Source organism: Dipteris shenzhenensis, chromosome 23 (assembly GCF_047967505.1).
Source record: "Dipteris shenzhenensis isolate YYH24624 ecotype China chromosome 23, Dip_SZ_1.0, whole genome shotgun sequence".
NCBI classification, from domain to species: Eukaryota; Viridiplantae; Streptophyta; class Polypodiopsida; order Gleicheniales; family Dipteridaceae; genus Dipteris; species Dipteris shenzhenensis.
The window spans coordinates 52131763-52149878 of NC_141618.1; the positions used below are offsets into that span (position 1 = coordinate 52131763).

Sequence of the window (18116 nt, forward strand, 5' to 3'; positions counted from 1 at the left end):
GGACTGAGAAACCTTGCTCAACTTCCTCATCCCCTTGAGCAAAATGCAAGGCCCCTTGAGCAAAATGCAAGGTGTCGTTCATAATACAAATGCTCACCCTCTCTAGCTTGTGCTCTTTTACCCAACTGAGCTTCATCCATTTTTATAACAAATACTAGCTTGCCATCTGTACAGTGAAAGAGAAATACAGTAAAGATATAGAAATGAGAAGAAATAAAGTTGAATGCGAAGAGGGAATTTCCCTTACCTTCTTCTCTCATCCCATAGAATTTGACCATGGCTCTCTACAAATTCTCTACATCCACGTAAACATTATTGCTCGGGGGGGTCACTATGTATAAACCCTCTATATCACGAGCATTCAAAGCCTATATTTAAAATCCCTTATCTGTAAATTTTTTCATTAATAAAATGTACCCCTTTTCTATACAAATCTGTAAATTTTTTTCAAAACTATTTTAAATAGTCCCTTATGTATATTTATTTCTGTAAATTTTAGGAATAAAAAATATCCTTCTGTTGAACTCACGTGATAGGGTTACATATGATGAGTGACCCCCCCGAGCATTATTGAAAGCATTCATCTCAAACGTTTGGATGCCAGATTTCTTTTTACTCTTCCAAGTCATTGTGCCACTTACACAATGCTATCCTCCAAGCTTTTCTCTAGCACATTGGTTTGTTTCTTGACGTGCAAGCCTTACAAACCACGGTATTGGCAATGGCATTGTAGATATCTTATACTTTTTCTCCATAGAAGACTTGAAAATTTTAAAAACAGAGTTGTAAGCTTCACGACTTACACCAGCAGCATCACAAGCTCCAAGCACCTCCTTTGCTTGCATGAGGCCCTTGAAATCCTTCATTACCTCTCTAGCAACTTGTTCATGTAGCCCTTTTTGTCTAGGTTCCTTCAACACTTTCATGAAATCGCTTGCCTTTATTAAACTTCTTAGAACATGTGAAGGATCACTATCACCATCTCCATTGTTCCCATCACATCCTCCATAAAATTCCTAAAGTAGAGTACAAATGAGTCTTAGTGGAAACAATGCAACACCACGAATATTTAGGAGTAAGAAATTTCATTGAAAATTTGGGGAAGTAACCTTGCAGCCCGTATTCTCCTCTTTCGGGCACCACTATTGGTTGACAATGCATCTATAGATTGCAATTGTCTTTTCCTCTTCTTTAGTCCCAAAGGTGTTCCCTTCAACTTTTGTACTCGTTCTATCAACTTCTCTCGTTCCTTCTCCACAGCACATTGAACTTAGACCTTTCCAAATCTTGTTTGCTTTCAGCGAGCTTCTGGATTGATTCTTCCAATTCACGTCGCTTCAAGTCTAGTGCATGTGCTTTGTCACTGAGTTCTTTGTTTTGCAATTGGAGATCCTGCATACTATTATGCATTGCCACAATAGTAATATTTCCCAAATGTGCAAGTTCTTTTGCTTGGGCTCTCTGCACCTTGCTTACTTGCATAGCCAATGCATGAGAAGGGTTCAATCGATTGCAATAACCGAGCAATCCAACATGTCCCTTGCTAACAAACCGAACAACATCATGCACTGTATGAAAAGGAGAACTCTTTTGGGTGGCAGGTTCTAAAAGATACAAGTTTCCATCCACCCAAAGGTCAAGATGCTTCTTCCCTTGCAATCGAAGAATGTGGAGCACACTTTGAGGAGTTCCACTATATCCCAAATAGTGTGTGCTTGCATATTCTGCCTCCAGTTGTAGGTTCACATGGTACTTGTTGGATATGTCCTCGAATGGTGCCATGAGTACTCAAAGAGAGGTATCAGTGATGCAGGCTAAAATGTAGGGGAGAGCTGGCAAAGATGGAGCAGTGAGAGGGAGAGAGTAGCAAGGAAGAGGGAGGAGGAGAAGCAGATGAGGGCAAGAGGAAGAGGAGGAGGAGAGTAGGGCGACAGGTGTAGAAGGGAGGGAAGGAGCTGCTGCAAAATGGAGGAGGAGGGGAGAGATTCTATAGGAGGGAGGAGCAGAGGAGAGGGAGCCTGGGTGGCTGTAGAAGGAGGGGAGAGGAAGGAGGGAGGAGGAGCCAGGAGGAGGAGGAGGGGAGAGGGAGGAGGAGCAAGACAGAGGAGGGGAGAGGAGGAGGGAGGGGGAGGGAGGGAGAGGGAGAGGGAGAGGGAGGAGAAGGGAGGGAGGGAGGGGGGGAGGGAGGGAGGAGGGGGAGGGAGAGAGAGGGAGGGAGGGAGAGAGAGAGAGAGGGAGGGAGGGAGATTCAAAATTTGAAATTCAAATTTCAAAAAGTGGCCCTCTCCCCTCATTGATGGGGGGAGAGGTGGGCTCAAATGTGGGCTTAACCCACCTAGGTTGGGATGGTTAGGCCTCTTTGGGACCTTCCAAGCCCCTTGCATTAGCCCACTAAGCATTCCCTAATCCACTCCTTATGAGGCCCTTTTGAGACCTCAATTCATCTATAAAAAAGGTTAATGAAGAAGATCAAGGATTGCTAGAAACACCCCGAGAAGAGCCATAGCAACTCAAACGGTCTACTAGGGAAATTAGACCTCCAGTCAGATTGACATATGATTAAAAAGGCAAAGTAATTCAGGTGGAAACCACCAACTATGCTCTTATGACTACCATCACAGCTACAGAAGAGCCAATGTACTTTGAAGATGCAGTTGACAAGCCAGAATGGCAAACTGCTATGAATGAAGAAATGGAATCTTTGTACAAGAATAACACTTGGAAATTATGCGACCTTCCACCAGGAAAGAAGGCCATAGCAAACAAATGGGTATACAAAGTGAAGTACAATTCAGATGGAAGCATTGAAAGATACAAAGTCAGACTAGTTGCAAAAGGATTTGCATAGCAGAACTATTAAGACTATGATGAGACTTATGCTCCAGTAGCAAAGATGGATTCCATACAGTTCTTGATATCACTAGTGACACAGCATATGGAATAAGTACCAGCTTGATGTCAAGAATGCTTTTCTCATTGGCTACCTAGACGAGGAATTCTACATCCAACAACCAGTAGGTTATGTTGAACCAAGAAAAGAGAATCAGGTTTGTCATCTCAAGAAAAGTCTCTATGGCTTAAAGCAACCACTCAAAAGTTGGTACAGCAAAATCGACAAGTATTTTGCTAATCTGGGATACATAAAGTCCAATGCAAATCATACTCTCTACTACAAAGTTCAAGGGGAAGACATTACTATTGCACTTTTGTATGTAGATGATCTGATTGTGACCGGAAGTAATAATAGCTTCATAAAAAACTTATAACAAGACTTATTTGCAGAGTTCGACATGAAAGATCTTAGACTTATGCACTATTGTCTTGGTATTGAGTCCTAGAGAGATTCAGACACCTTTATGAGTCAGCTGAAATATGTTTATAGTCTCTTGAAGAAGTTTCATATGGCAGATTGCAAGATTGCAGCCACTCCCATGGAACAAAGTTTGAGACTTACAAAAGATTAAGAAAATCCTACCGTCAATGACAGGTACTGTCGTGGCAGCTCATTGGATATCTTATATATCTGACTATCACATGGCTAGATATCTGTTATGCAGTAAGTTCACTTGCACAGTTTGTGGCAAATCTAAAACAATCTCACTAGAATGTAGCCAAAAGAGTCTTGAGATACATCAGAGGTACAAGACAGTTTGGAATAGAATACAGAGGAAGTCATCTAAGGTTGCACGGATACTATGACAGTGACTATGCCGGAGATCATGAGACCAGGAGATCCACACAAGGATATGTATTTTTCCTTGGTCAAGGTGATATATGATGGTTGTCAAACAAACAACCAACTATTTCTTTGTCTTCAACTTTAAAAGAAGAAATATGGCTCAAAAAACTATTGTCAGAAATAGACTACTTTGATGAATCAAAGCCAACAACAATATATTGTGATAATCAATCGACTCAAGCATTGGCCAAGAATCTAGTATATCACTCCAGGAAAAAGCACATTGATGTCAGAGAGGAATTCATCAGAGACAGAGTGTTACTCGGTGACATCACACTATAGCATTGTGATAGCAAAGAGAATGTTGCAGACATCTTTACCAAACCACTCGATAAAGAGCTTTTCAAGAAGCACCAACAAGCTCTTGGTTTGACACAGAGGAAGGACATTCCCATTAAAGGGGTGTGATGGAATGTAATGCTCAACCCTTCTTCGATTCCCCAGAATCATCATCTTTAGGGAAGGCCTACTTCATGATGTTGATCTTGAGGGAAGGTGTTGAGAAACCATGCTCAACATCATGTGATCATATGTGCATAGCACTAACCCAATAGAGTGATATAAAGGAAAGGTTTAGATACCCTAACCCTAAATGGGTTTGTATATATTCTACAATCTTATGCTTGGTGGAGGATGAGAGACTGAGATACCTAGCTTAGCCTTTCATCCTCCATTGATCATGATAAGGTAAGATCAATTAAAAACGATCTTATCTTCTCATGCTTGGTGGAGGATGAGAGAACAAGATTGATTTTAAACTTTCATCCTCCACTGACCCTAGATCAATTTTAAAATTGACCGTAACCTCCCATCCTCCACCGGTCATGTAAGGCCAAATTTGCTTTTAAAAATGATATTAAGATTTCATCCTCTAGTGAGCCAAGGTTTGAAGGCTTATCTTAACCTCTCATCCTCCATCAGACATGATAGGTGAGTATTGGTTTTAGAACGAATCTTAGCCTCTCATCCTGTAGCAAGCATTAGAGGCCAAGATTAGTTTTAGAACCAATCTTAACCTATCATCCTCCACTAGGCATGAAAGATGAAGATCGATTTTAAAACCAATCTTAGCCTCTCATCTTCCACTGAGCATGAATGATAGAGATTCATTTTAAAACTAATATTAGCCTTTCATGCTCGGTGGAAAAGTACTAAAGATGAGAGGCCAAGATCAATTTTAAGACCGATCTTAGCCTCTCATGCTCTACTATGCACATGAAAGGATCTCAGGTTTATCCTCTCATCCTCCATCAAGCATGAGAGGCTAAGAATGATGTTCAAATCAATCTTAGCCTCTCAAATTCCATCAAGCATGAGAAGCTAAGAATGGTTTTAAAATCAATCTTAGCCTCTCAACTTCCATCGAGCTAAGGTCACTTTTAAAGTGCATCTTGGTGGAATATGAAAAGGACCACTTAGGCCAATACATGTGCAATACAAATATATATATATATATATATATATGTATGTATGTATGTATGTATGTATGTATGTATGTATGTATGTATGTATAGATAGATAGATAGAGAGAGACTATTTTGACATGCACAAGAGATTGATTTTGTGTGTTTCACTCTCCTCTCTCTCTTTCCACCTTGGAGTTCTCTCTAGAACTGTCCCTCCAAGCCCACCGCATGCCATGTGGAGCTTCTAGATGCCAAGTGTCCTTCTAAGGGACCTTAGTCTTTACCCCTTCTTGGCATCCCTCTCTAATGCTAGGCCCCACTTATGCCTAGCCACACAATAATTTATGTCCACCATTGCAGTGTTAAGCCCTTGGTTTCTATCCTCACCATAATCACGGTGCATGGCTCCAGGATTATGGCTGATGTAACATTCCCTGCCCCTTAAGAATGGTTTACCTCCTTAATTTTTTTTTTGAAAAACCTCTAGAGCTTGCTTATCCTTTTCCATGTCGAACTCTCTTTAGGCCCATCTTTCCATTTAACTAGAAATTCTTGTCATATTGTGTGTGTCTTCTTTTTTCTTGTTTATCTTTTAGAAAATTTGGTTCATGTGGTAAAGTAGCAGGTTCAATGAGTTCAACTAGGACTTCATTTCCAATGAGATTATCTTCACCTTCTAATTGTCTTTTTAGCCTAATTATGTGAAAAACTGGATGTATTTTACATCCTTTGGGTAAGACTAATTTGTAAGCAAGTTCTCCAATTCTCTCAAGTATTGTGAATGCTCCACAATACCTAGGAGACAACTTTGGACATTAACCTGTTTAGAGATTCTGAAGATTTAGGTACCGTAAGATAGACTTTCTCATTTACTTCAAACTCCAAGGTTTGCATAACTTCTTGCTCTATCTTGAGCTCTTTTGATGCTATCTTTAGATAACTTAAACATTTGATTCATATCCTTGAGAAGTCTTCAGCCACCTGAACCTTCTCTTTTTCGAGTCCCACTAAATTGGGGCTCTACATTGAAATCCTACATTATCATGAATGGACTAAAACCTATAGCTGAATGCTTCCCTGGGGGGACACTAAGAAATATGTAAGATAGCACGTGCGATCAACAAAAGGGTTTAATATTTTGATGGAGTTACAAAAATAATACATACACAAGGGGTTTTTTAATTCAAAAAGTGAAAATTTCCTTACATAAGGGATACTTTAATCATCTCAAAATTTACAGAAGGGGTGTACTTAGGTTATTAAAATCCATAAGTAGGGGGTTTTTTTAATCCCCCTAGATTGCACATGCTATATGGGGTTTTTACATTGTCCCCCCAGGAATGCTTGGCACTGTTATATGCATATTCTAATATGGGCAAATATTGTTTCTAATTAGTTTGCCGTTTACTTACATATGCTCAAAGCATATCCTCAATGACCTGATTGACCCTTTCAGTTTGACCATCACTCTATGGATGATCTGCAGTGCTCATGTCCAAAGAAGTTTCCAACCTCATAAACACAGCCCTCCAAAAATGGCTATTAAATTTGCTATCTTCATCACTAATGATACCGGTGAGTAGCCCATACAATTTAGAAATATGCTTCACAAATAGCCTAGCCACTTCTAGAGTTTCAACCTCTTCATTGGTTGGAATAAAATGAGCGACAATTACCCACCACAAAGAGGCGTGCCCCCTCAATACCCTAGGTAAACCAACAATAAAATCCATGGAGATGCTTTCCCATTTGCTAGATGGAATCTCCAATGGGTGTAGGAGACCGCCTATATTAAAGCATTCAACCTTATTGACTTGGCATTTTTGGCACTTCAGTACATAATCTTGGACATCCTTAATCTATTCTAGGCAAGAAAATTTCTCTCTTCAGAAGTGTGTACGTCTTCTAAATTCTGGGTGTCCAGCACTCGAACTATCATGACACTCGAAAAGGATTTGGCACCTACGTATATTTTTTTAATTTGATTCCCTTATCATCACAACCTATGGTGTGTCACCATTTCCATGTGACTCCTCAATGAAAGCTCCTCGATTAGTTGGATCCCTATTTTTAATTGCTTTCCATATTTTAGAAAAGTGAGGATCAAACTCATATTTTCATTTTAAGGACTCTAGGAAATCATTTTGAAATTTAGTAAAACTCAATTCATTAACAATTGACATTCGGCTTAGGGAGTCTACCACCACATTGAACTTTCCCTTCTAATATGTCAATTGGATATCAAACTCTTGAATTATTTCAGCCCATCTAGCTTTCCTACCTTTAAGTTCTGGATGATTGCAAATCCACTTAATGCTTTCTTGATCATACAAATAGTGCCTCCATTTCTTCAAAGCATAGACTATACCATATAGTTCCTTCTCTTATGCCGAGTAATTCCGTTGAGCACAGAGCCTAACTTTTTGCTTTCAAAAGCCACTGGCCGACCCTTTTGTAGTAGTACCACCCTAACAGAGCAAAATGACTGGCATCTATTTCAACCACGAATGTTTCATTCAAATCCACTACCTTTAAGACATGAGTAGACACTATAGCCACTTTTAATTTCTCAAAACTATTCTTTCGAGGTTCACCCCATATGAAGGTACTTCCGTTCCCCTTAAGCTAGTCCATCATCGGAATAGAAATCTTAGTGTAATCTTGGATGAATCTACTATAAAATCCAAACAAGCCGAAGAATGTCTACAATTCTTATAGCTTTGTAAGATGTGGCCATTCCAATATTACCCTAATCTTATGGGGATCCATGCGAATCCCTTCTTGGGATATAATATTTCCCAAGTACTTCACTTCTTTTGCAAAGAATTCACATTTGTATTCTTCTGCTAAAAGAGAACTATCTCTAAGAAATTGGAAGACTTTCTCAAATGTTTCAGGTGCTTTTTTCTTGTTTACTATAGATTAGGATATCATCTAAAAATACTACAACGAATTTTTCTAGATATGGTCTCAAGATACTATTCATAAGTGTCATAAAAGTTTGCTAGAGCCTTAATTAAACCAAATGGCATTACTTTGAATCAATGATGCCCATACCTAGTACAAAATGATGTCTTAGGGACATCCTCTTCTCTAATTCGCACTTGGTGATATCTTGATCTTAAGTCCATTTTAGTAAAATACTTTGCCCCTTGCAATTGATCAAAGATCTAATCAATGCAGGGCAAAGGATACGTATTCTTTATTGTCATTTTATTTAAGACTCTATAATCTATGCATAAATGCATAGTGCCATCTTTTTTCTTTACCAGTAAAACTAGCGATGACCATGGTGAGTTACTCGATTGAATTTGGACCTTTCTAAGGCATTCAACTATTTGTCTTTTGACCTCACGTTCCTCCATTTGACTAAGTCTATAGGGCAGTTTACAAATAGGGGTGGATCTAGGAATTATGTCTATTTTATGATGTACATCTCGCTCAAGAGGTAAACCATTAGGCAAGTCACTAGGAAAAACATGTTGAAATTCAACCATTAAATTTTTAAACAAAGATTCATACTTTTTTATCAAATCAAGAGAAAATTTATTCTTTTCAAATATAGCAGAAATAAAATCACCAATAAAAGAGATATACCTTGCATTGTTGTTGTTGTCAAAGTTATTCCAATTCCATCGAACAAATAAGAGGAGAGTTGGGCACATCATATTCTCCCTAAATCTGGAAGACTCTACCATATTTTTCAAACATAATGGAGTTATTTAGATAACTTTGCTGCAAGCTATGTCCAAGACTATACAAACACTCTCAACCAAGCACAACATCAATTCGATCGAGATGCATAATTTGGAAATCCAAGGCATCTTGATAACCTTGGAATTCCACCGCTACACCATGAATCATGGTTTCCCAAAACTTTTTATCACCGCCCTTTGCTAGAGAGACCACATACTTATGGGAACTTGGACTCTCTGGCAACTTCAATTTCTTAACTAGCTAATAGTTTAAGAAATTATGTGTTGCACTATCATCGACCATAATTCTTACCCTTCGCCCCTTTATTTTTCCATGCATCCTCATAAAATCATGAGGACCAAAGGTGGGTTGACACATTGTTGATGATATACATTACCTATGGGTGCTGTCCATATGCTATCCTCATGATAAATCTCTACCTCAATGTACTTATCAATACCATTAAGCGGCAACACCTGCACTGCCTGTACTTGTTTTTGTGGAGGTTTATTTGGGCTTTAGCTTCTGCTTGTTTATTTTTAGGGCATTTCCAAGTAGCATGGTCTTTGCCCAAACATTTGAAGCAAAAATTTTCATGCTTGGCCCTTTCATAATCCTCTTTCTTCAAGAGAGGATAATTTTGTGTTTGAGGTTTCTTAGGTGATGCCTGAGAAACCTCCCTCTTGAAGTACCCCTTTCTTTTCAAATTGGGAAAATTTGTAGAGCTTAGGAACAAAAGTTGTTAGTTCTGAAGTTCTAGCTTTGAATTTCCCCATCATATCATCGTATATTTGGGCTTACTGAATTGCTTCTTCAAAGGTTTTGGGAGAATTTCTTCTCACCTCAATGTTATGTGTTGTTGAGACCTCTCACAAGACCCCTTATCTTCTGGAATTCATCAATTCCTTTAAGCTTAAGGACTGCCTCCCTATAGTTTGCTATGTATTGGACTAAAGTGTTTTTACCCATAGTACAATTGTCCCAAGCCTTCACTCTTTCCAGCTCATTTTTCGATAAAAACTCTTTAAAAAAGGCTTGTTCAAATTCAGCCCAATACCTAGGGATCCTATCATTTTCTATGAGGCTCATCCACCATTTAAAGGCCTTATTAGGAAAAGACTCGCTTCCATGACTTGATTTTCAAGAGGGTTATTCCTGAGTCCATGGAAGTCTTGCCATTTTTGTAAGAATGTATTTATTGCATCCTTGTTATGTTCTTTTTCTTCCCCATTGAAAATTGGTGGTTTTAAGTCCTTAAGTATTTTAGAAGTTTCTTTAAGTCAAGAGGTGAGCCTCTCAATTTGCCCAGGAGGAGTTAGTGATTGTGCCATAGGAGTTACTGATTGAGAATCGGATAGTTTAGATATGTCTTTAGTGAGAGTTTTTAATCTATCATTAATTATCTCTAACTTGTTTTCTATATTCAGTGCTCGAGATTCTAGTTTAGTGAATGCTGTATACAGAATTCCATGATCACCGTAATCAATGTCCTCTATTTCCATATTATCCTCTTGAATTTCATTATGTACTTCCTCCTCTTGTATAATCATTTTTCCTTTTGTAGCCCTTTCCTTTGTCTCCCTGATTGTCTCCTCTCTTTTTGAACTCATCCTTTTAATGAGAATTTTCTAGATATTATAAAGACAAAGTCTTTATTGAGAGAAAAAAATGATGGCCACTTCCCTAGGATTTGTTCAAGACTTTCAATTTGTCTTTGGAATCTTTGCACTCTTTAATTTGCGATCTCGCCATTCGATTTTGCTCTTCCACACTGATCTAATAAATGCAAGTCTCCTCGTGCGCTCTTTACTAAGCCACCAGGTCTTGAACTCCTCGAACTTTTGAATTTGGCAAAGCTAAAAAAGATCAAGGTAATTTGGAGAGGAAGAGGATAAGAGGCTTTTGAACCTTTAAAAAGAAATAAGCTTTAGAGGGGTCTTAAGGACTATGGTGATGTGGCTTTTTTTTCTTAAGGTTTATAGACCTTTGATGATGTGGCTCTACCAATGGATTTGTTCAGCAGACTATTGTTGGTTTTGAAGCTCTGTATCGCGGCTCTTCCCATCGCGTAGTCGACTTATGAGTTTTATCTTGTATGATTTTTTGATGCACTCGCCTAACAAGTGATGTCGAGGTGTTATGGCTTCTTATCTAGAGTTCCTCTTGCTCACAACCTCAAGTGGTGCACAGTCAAACCATGGTCTTGCTTCATAGGTAATGGTTCTTTCACCACCTTGATTGCTATATGCTAGTGATTTTCACAATCCATAGCCGATGATAATGTGCATCATCAAAGAGAAAGCTCTCCTAAACATTCACACAAAGAGGCAATTCTTTGGGCATGCAAAAATAGATTAGAGTAGATTCCTCCTTCTGCCAAATAGCTAGACTCTCATACACGAAACGGCCAGTCATCTTCTCGGCCAATTGATCAATTTGAAGTGTCGAAGCTCCATTCTCTTACACGAAACGGCCAGTCATGTTCTTCTATGGCGTAGGTTTTGGGCAATGCTTCGATGAGTGCTGGTCAATAGGGTGGCTAATGAACTTCATGAACGACTTTGAGTGGATGCAGCTCCCACCGGGAAGTAAAGATGGCTATGGCAAGGCTAAGGCGGGAATAGCTTGAAGGAAATGTGCGTCTCTACCTTCCTGTAGATGATCTTTTCTTCTTCTCTATATATTCTGCATGACTAATCGTTTTGTGATCTTTGCTTGGAGTGTGCATTTTGATTATGTCAGCTCGCTGTGACAAATTTATGCAACGGAATGATCTCTCCTGCTCTAATACCAATGTTACACCCCAACAACATAGAGGGCTCTTCTTGATAATCCACCCAGCCATGAGTCCACAGAGAGAACAAACCTCTTCCATCCGAGAGAGAGACGTCCCACTCATGTTTCACTCTCCTCTTTCTCTTTCCACCTCGGAGTTCTCTCTAGAACTGTCCCTCCAAGCCCACCGCATGCCATGTGGAGCTCTAAGATGCCAAGTTTCCTTCTAAGGAACCTTGGTCTTTCCTCTTCTTGGCATCCTAGGCCCCACTTATGCCTAGCCACAATGATTTATGTCCACCGTTGCAGTGTCAAGCCCTCTTGGTTTCCCGCCTCACCATAATCATGCCGCATAGCTCCAAGATTATGGTGGCTGACGTAACACTAATCCACTCAAGATGCAAAAATGGATTCATACTAACAGTCGGGTTTGTGTTGCGTGAGCAAACCGTATGGAGACAGAGTGATAGTACACTGAAGTGGAATACGAGTAGAAGTTAGAGAGACAATTTAATTACACAAATGTAATTGTATCAATCCAAGTAGTCCTATATCAATACAATCAGCTTGTAGCTACAAGACGACCTATTGTATTGCGTTTTCCCTTATTTCTCTAAAGTATGATGGGGGCCTTGATGTGCGCATGGCACAATTTGAAACAAGGAGGTGACGACGGTTTCAACAGAGGAAGAAGGGGCAAGGCAACATAGAAGGCCAGTGGTTGGGTAGAAGGAGAGAGCTAGGTTGAGTCAGAGGTTAGAAACATCCAATAGTGAGGCTGATGAAAGGAGATAGGCTAAGGGATTGGTTAGAAAAATCCAATAGAGAGGTTGATGAAAGGAGGGAAAAGAAGAATAGGTTGGGCAACCATGAGAGGAGAGTAGTTGGGGAGAGAGAGAGAGAGAGAGAGAGAGAGAGAGAGAGAGAGAGAGAGAGAGAGAGAGAGGGTGACCGAAAGAGGATAAGGAAAGACATTGACTTGAAGAGTAGACAAGGGAAGCAAAAGATCATTGCAAAGAAGAGAATGAGCAGAAGGCAATGGAGGAGCAAAGGAGTAGAGATGAAGAGGTAGTGATGAGAAAGGAGAGGTAATTGAATATGGGGATGCAATTGTTGAACATAACAATGGAGGTGCAATAGGTGAGAGGGAAGGATGTCAACTTGGGAAGAGGAGCGATAGAGGCGGTGGCTAGAGGGAGGAGAGTTTTGACCTTTGTAGCTAGTGATAACACCTCCATTTGATTATAGTGGAGGTGGCATGTGTGTTGACACGATGAGGAGGTGGGATCCCACATCAAATGTGGGTAGGCTACTTTTGAGATGAGCAAAGAGCATAGAGCTTAGAAGAAACTAGGAGAGGCTGACATGTTGTAGGTGGTAATGGCATTCTCATATTCAACCCACGAAGCGTATAGTAGGTGGATTGAGGGAGTGATTGAGTGGACAAGAGTGTTTGTGCCCTCTATTCATGGCTAGAACAAATGGTGTGCCAGTTGTTCAACATTGGAACAAGATGGTGAAACGCACGTTTGCAATTGGTAGGTGGGTGCACCTCGAAAGAGTCGGTTTGCGATTATAGTTCCAAAGTTTGAACACCTATGCACGTGGGTGCCCTCTTGGGGATTATAATGATGCAATTTACTGGCTATTTAAGAATGTTGGAACAAAACAAGGTGGCAAAACCACTATAGACTTGCTTTTAATGAAAGGAAGAGTAGTTGGATAGTAAGAAGACTAAGCTAAACTCAATAGTTTAAAGGCATCTAACAAGGTGGCAAAACCACTATAGACTTGCTTTTAATGAAAGGAAGAGTAGTTGGATAGCAAGAAGACTAAGCTAACTCAATAGTTTGATGCATCTAAGACACTAATGACCTCCTCAACAAGTTTATCTTGACCAGTTACACATGAAAACCAATAAGGCCCTTTGGACCCAAAATACCAGCCATCTCTCCCCATAGTCCCTTAGCAAGCTTGATCAACTACACATTTGAACCCAAAATACCAACCATCTCCCCATACAAAGCAGAAGAAAACATGCCTTCCACTCTCACCTCATGTCTTCAATTGATGCAAATGAGGCTAGGGCAAATTCTCACCATTGTCATGTTCACCTTGGAGTATTGTAGCTAGAAGCTTGCAACTAGCCTGCTTGCTTATTTTCTTGCAAGCCAAGTGAGTGTCTATTTGAGAAATTCAGGTATGGTGGTTGGTAAAGTGTGTGCTTTTGGATGCAAGCGTGATTTTTTAAGTGCACTGGGCTATTAAAAGGCAATTTTAGCCTTGAAAGTAAAAGCGCACAAGTTGATTAACTTTTTCAAAACATCACACGTGGAAATGAATCCAATTCTCCATTGTAGCACTCTCTAAAGAGACAGTGCTGATAAACAAAAGAAGAAGAAGAAAATAGGCCTTTCACTCTGACCTCATGTCTTATTAGGGAGAATTCACACACAAGTGGATGGATGTTCTAACTGGGAATGGATTTGGGTGTTGCTCTTTTTCACACACAAGCTGCAACAGGTTCAACAAGGATGGTTGGATCAATATGGCGATGTTTTGATGTTCAGAAAAAAATAAGTAGAGAGGATGGGTGGGTACTTTTTGCACATCAAATCGGATCCCACCACCGCAACAGCTTTGCGCTCTTGTATGAAGCACTTGTCTGCCCTTGTCTTGAAGTGATGCATATGAAACTAGGGCAAATTGAATGAAGTGATTGGACTGAGGAAACCTTAGCCACAAGCTTGTGGAGAAGCTTTGCTTGTGCACCCAATGATGGGCACATGGTAAACTAGGCAATCACAAGCTGTTTCAAGGCCTCCAACAATGCTAAGCTTCTTGGCGGCCATCCCTTTACACACATAGGCTTTTAAGCAAGGCGGTGTGTGTGTAAAGGGTTTGCCCACAACAATGTGCCCATCCCATTTATTTAGGTGGGTTTCACAATTGTCCGAAATAGAACTGCCAACCCTCCATTCGATTGCAACTTTGGGCTTGGACAACAGCGTGAGCAACCCGTGCAATGAGCGGATATTGCATTTCTAGTTCCTTGTCGTAGCGGGGAAAAGCTGCTTCTGTCTGGACTTCATGTGTAAGGTTGAGCGCACATGCATCCTTTGTTGCGTGTGGCTAGAGGTGCTGTGTTTGTATTCATGTGAGTTAATTGGGCAAAGTGCATTTATGCGCCCTCGGGGCACTATTTGTGGCACCTTCGATTTGCAAGGTGCACTGGTGCATCACTTTGTTTGGACTAGTTGTTGTTGGTAGTCTTTCACTATTTACCTATGCAGAGGAGGTCAGGAGGAGCCAGAAGTGTGTTGAAAGAAGTACGAGCCGGTGATATATGATACACCTTTTAAAAATTGCGTGAACAAAAACTACACATTCCAAGGGTCCTCGATGCCATCAGATAGTGCAAAGCGGGTGCTGCCCAAGCCTCACATTTTTTGCCTAGTGTGCACTGGCTCTAAAGGTTTGATGCCCTTGCACTTGTATGGTGAAGGCCTCCTCTCTCGGGATTTCTCGTAAACATTTTTTACAAGTGCCATAGTGTGAGTGGTTGTTCTCTCTCTTCTCCACCATTTTCTCCATGTGTTTCTCTTCCTTCGATTCCTCCCAACTATTTCTATTTCAAGGCATATGCCACGTGTTCTCAGGCTACTTCGAGGGTGCCCTCCAGCCTTGAAATTTAAAGGCGTGCCTTGACCTTCATATTGAAGGACAAAATCTAACGGTGGCCTTCGAAAGTAAGGAAATAGGGGTAAAGACATACATTTATATGCAAAAATTTGAAAACTTGTTGAATTGTTGGCCTTCATGTGCAACATGAATTTTTTCATTGGGCGTCCTAAGAATTTTCGGGGCAGTGCCCTCCATTGGTATGGAAATGCAACTTATGATTCTTGTTGGGGCAAGTGGAACTAGGGCAAATTAAATGAAGTACGATAAACCCTATACCCAAGGAAACCTTGAAGGATTGAAGGAGTCTACTTGCTTTGCTCGCTTGTTACAGTTTCTGCAGAGTTCTTGCTTGCTTGTAGCTATGTCGACTCGTCTCCTTCTTCGCAGATGTGCCCTCTCCCTGCTTTCCCAAGCTCAAGCTCGCTCTTCCTCCCCTCTCCCTTTCTCACAGCTTTTCCCCTCCCCCCTTCCCCTTCCCCATCCCCTTCCTTCTCCCCTTTCCCCTCGATTTTTTGCCACCCGTAGCTCCGCCGATACCTACCTCGTCGAGGTTTTGAAATCCGAGATCGAGCACGAACTTCACCAGGAAGCCAGTAAGGTCAGTCCGTCATCTCAATTCGTTATTGTGGATGCTGGATTGGCGCATCCAATGTTCTTTCCAAATGTGTTGCCCACGTTCCTGGAAGAAGTCTAGGGTTGTAAAGAATTATTCTTGTTTTGGAATCCTTGTCCACAGCAAGGATCGTTGAAAGGTTCGACTGCGCCCTTCGAGTTGGCCGATAAGCCAGGGACCGAAGAAGTTATACTCAGCAGAACATTTGGGAATGAACAAATCGCAGTGACTTGCTTAGTTGAAAGTCAGTACCCAGAGGACGAAGAAGAAGAAGAAGAAGAAGAAGAAGAGCAAAATGAAGATGACTCTTCAACTGTAGCTGACCAAGGTAAACCTGTTGAGTGCCTGCGTATGACTGTGAATATCACCAAAGGGGCAGAGACGCCTGTTTTGGAGATAGAATGCGCCTTTTACCGGGGCTCTAGCGATATAACGATCGAGGGAATCTCATACCTGACCGACACTTCAAAGGATGACTCGGACAAGAAAGCGCAGCCTTATGAGGGCCCAAACTTTGAGTAAGTAATTGCATCTGGTGTGTTTTGTGGCAACTGAACCGAACTTTTTACTTAGTGCCTCAAATTGTATTTTGTGCTTTTCTGTTTCAGGGACCTTGATGAAAACCTGCAACGAGCCTTTCATGATCTTCTAAAAGCTAGGGGCCTTAGCCCAAGAATCGCTGGTTACGTGATGGAGTACATGTCCGTAAAGGAGCATCGTGAATACATGCGATGGTTGCATAACGTGGAGACCTTTTTCTCATCCTAAAAGTCAGAGCCTCCAACGAAATCAAGTTTTGTTAGGTTGGAATCGGGAGGATATTCTCCCTGAGAGTTTTTAGATTCTTGCTCCAAACTAATTTATTTGGCACATGAACTTAGCTAAAATAAGTGATCTAGTATTCCAGTGCAACGAGAGGAGATGTTGTTGATGAGGTTCAGAAGCTAATTTATATCAGTAGTTCAGTTTTGGATTCCTTCCCAAAATTTTCAGGGAGTTTATTGAGTGGCACTTTGGAGGATTATTCTTGTTGTAATAGACACAAGCTTTAGCGGGACGTCATTGAGCCCATCTTGGTTGGATGATGGACTTTCCAACGTGGAAGGCAAAGTAATCGCCTCCAAAATCTGCAGCCTTAATCCACACGTTCAGTTTCATCACGAGCAGGACCTGCTTTATTAAATCTCGATAACTATCGATTGTAGCTAGAGATTGATAAGGAGTTTGTTTTGTTTTACTATTTTGTCCTCACAAGAGGGAGAGTGGACGTTGGCTTCATTGTGACTGCATTGGAGCTACTTTATTCTTTGAAATCTGGTTTGGTAAAGCCAAGCTGAGAGAGAGTAAATAGCACTGGAGCAATTTCATTTTATGGTGAAAGGGTCTTCCTCGCCATAAGGACTTCATATGATATGCCATTTTTGAATGATATCCCTTCTCATATACATGGCAATTATAGTTGCACTCTGCGATTCACAGCTATACCTGGATGATAAAGGTATTGAACATGCCACACAATATTTGTTTTAGAATCAGCTGTGCCAGTAAGCGGCTTGGAAGTACTCTTCTTGCCTGTGGTCTCTTTTCAATTGCACAGGGAAGTATGTGGGAATGTTTTGTATGGGGAGTGTCGTGTGCGCTAAGTATGTGGGATGTGTGAACATGAACTGGTCTTTTGTTATTTTGTTGACTGCTGAAATCATACAATCTGAGACACGTGAAAGTGGACTCATTCTTTCTCAATTAGTCATCTGCTAATTTTTTGGGTCTCCTTTTGGCACATTTTATATAGTCCACTGCTACATCTTTTTGGCTTATTTTGGTAAAATCATGCTGTTTATACCGATGGTGTGAATAATGTTGAATATATCTATGATCCATAGGTGTTATTGCCTATTGTGACTGTCCTGTTTAAGAGCTTGCAATCCAATTGTGTGAAAGGCTCATTGAAGGCAACTGAATGCCAACATGGATCTGAAAAGGGTGGGCATGTTTTACAGAACTAGTGAGGAGCTGATGATGCTAGTACTAAGAAGCATTGAAGCATTCCTGTCTCAGCACAATAAAAGCCTGCATATAGAGGCAGATGTGTATGATGTGGGGGCTCTATTGATGAGGCATTACCTGCCCCTATTTCAAGTAAACATGAAAATTGTTTTCAAATCATGTTTATAAGAGGTTGAGTGTGCTAAGCACAATTTAT

The 18116-nt window shown here is 40.6% G+C and overlaps 1 protein-coding gene across 1 annotated transcript; it reads left to right on the forward strand.

The window, feature by feature from the left end:
* The first annotated feature begins 15552 nt into the window (after window positions 1–15552).
* On the forward strand, window positions 15553–17586 carry LOC147887531 (uncharacterized protein At2g39795, mitochondrial-like). Its single transcript, XM_087394411.1, has 3 exons — window positions 15553–15898; window positions 16037–16431; window positions 16522–17586. Exons 1-3 carry the CDS (start codon window positions 15554–15556, stop codon window positions 16679–16681), a joined length of 900 nt encoding a protein of 299 aa, XP_087250537.1. The 5' UTR covers window position 15553; the 3' UTR covers window positions 16682–17586.
* The last annotated feature ends 530 nt before the right edge of the window (window positions 17587–18116 follow it).

Bases quoted from the DNA above. Each gene is read 5' to 3' on its own strand.
- LOC147887531 (XM_087394411.1), top strand. From the start codon at position 15,554: ATGAAGTACGATAAACCCTATACCCAAGGAAACCTTGAAGGATTGAAG. The intron at 15,899-16,036 runs GTCAGTCCGTCA...CCTTGTCCACAG, and splicing joins TTCACCAGGAAGCCAGTAAG to CAAGGATCGTTGAAAGGTTC. The intron at 16,432-16,521 runs GTAAGTAATTGC...TTTCTGTTTCAG, and splicing joins TATGAGGGCCCAAACTTTGA to GGACCTTGATGAAAACCTGC.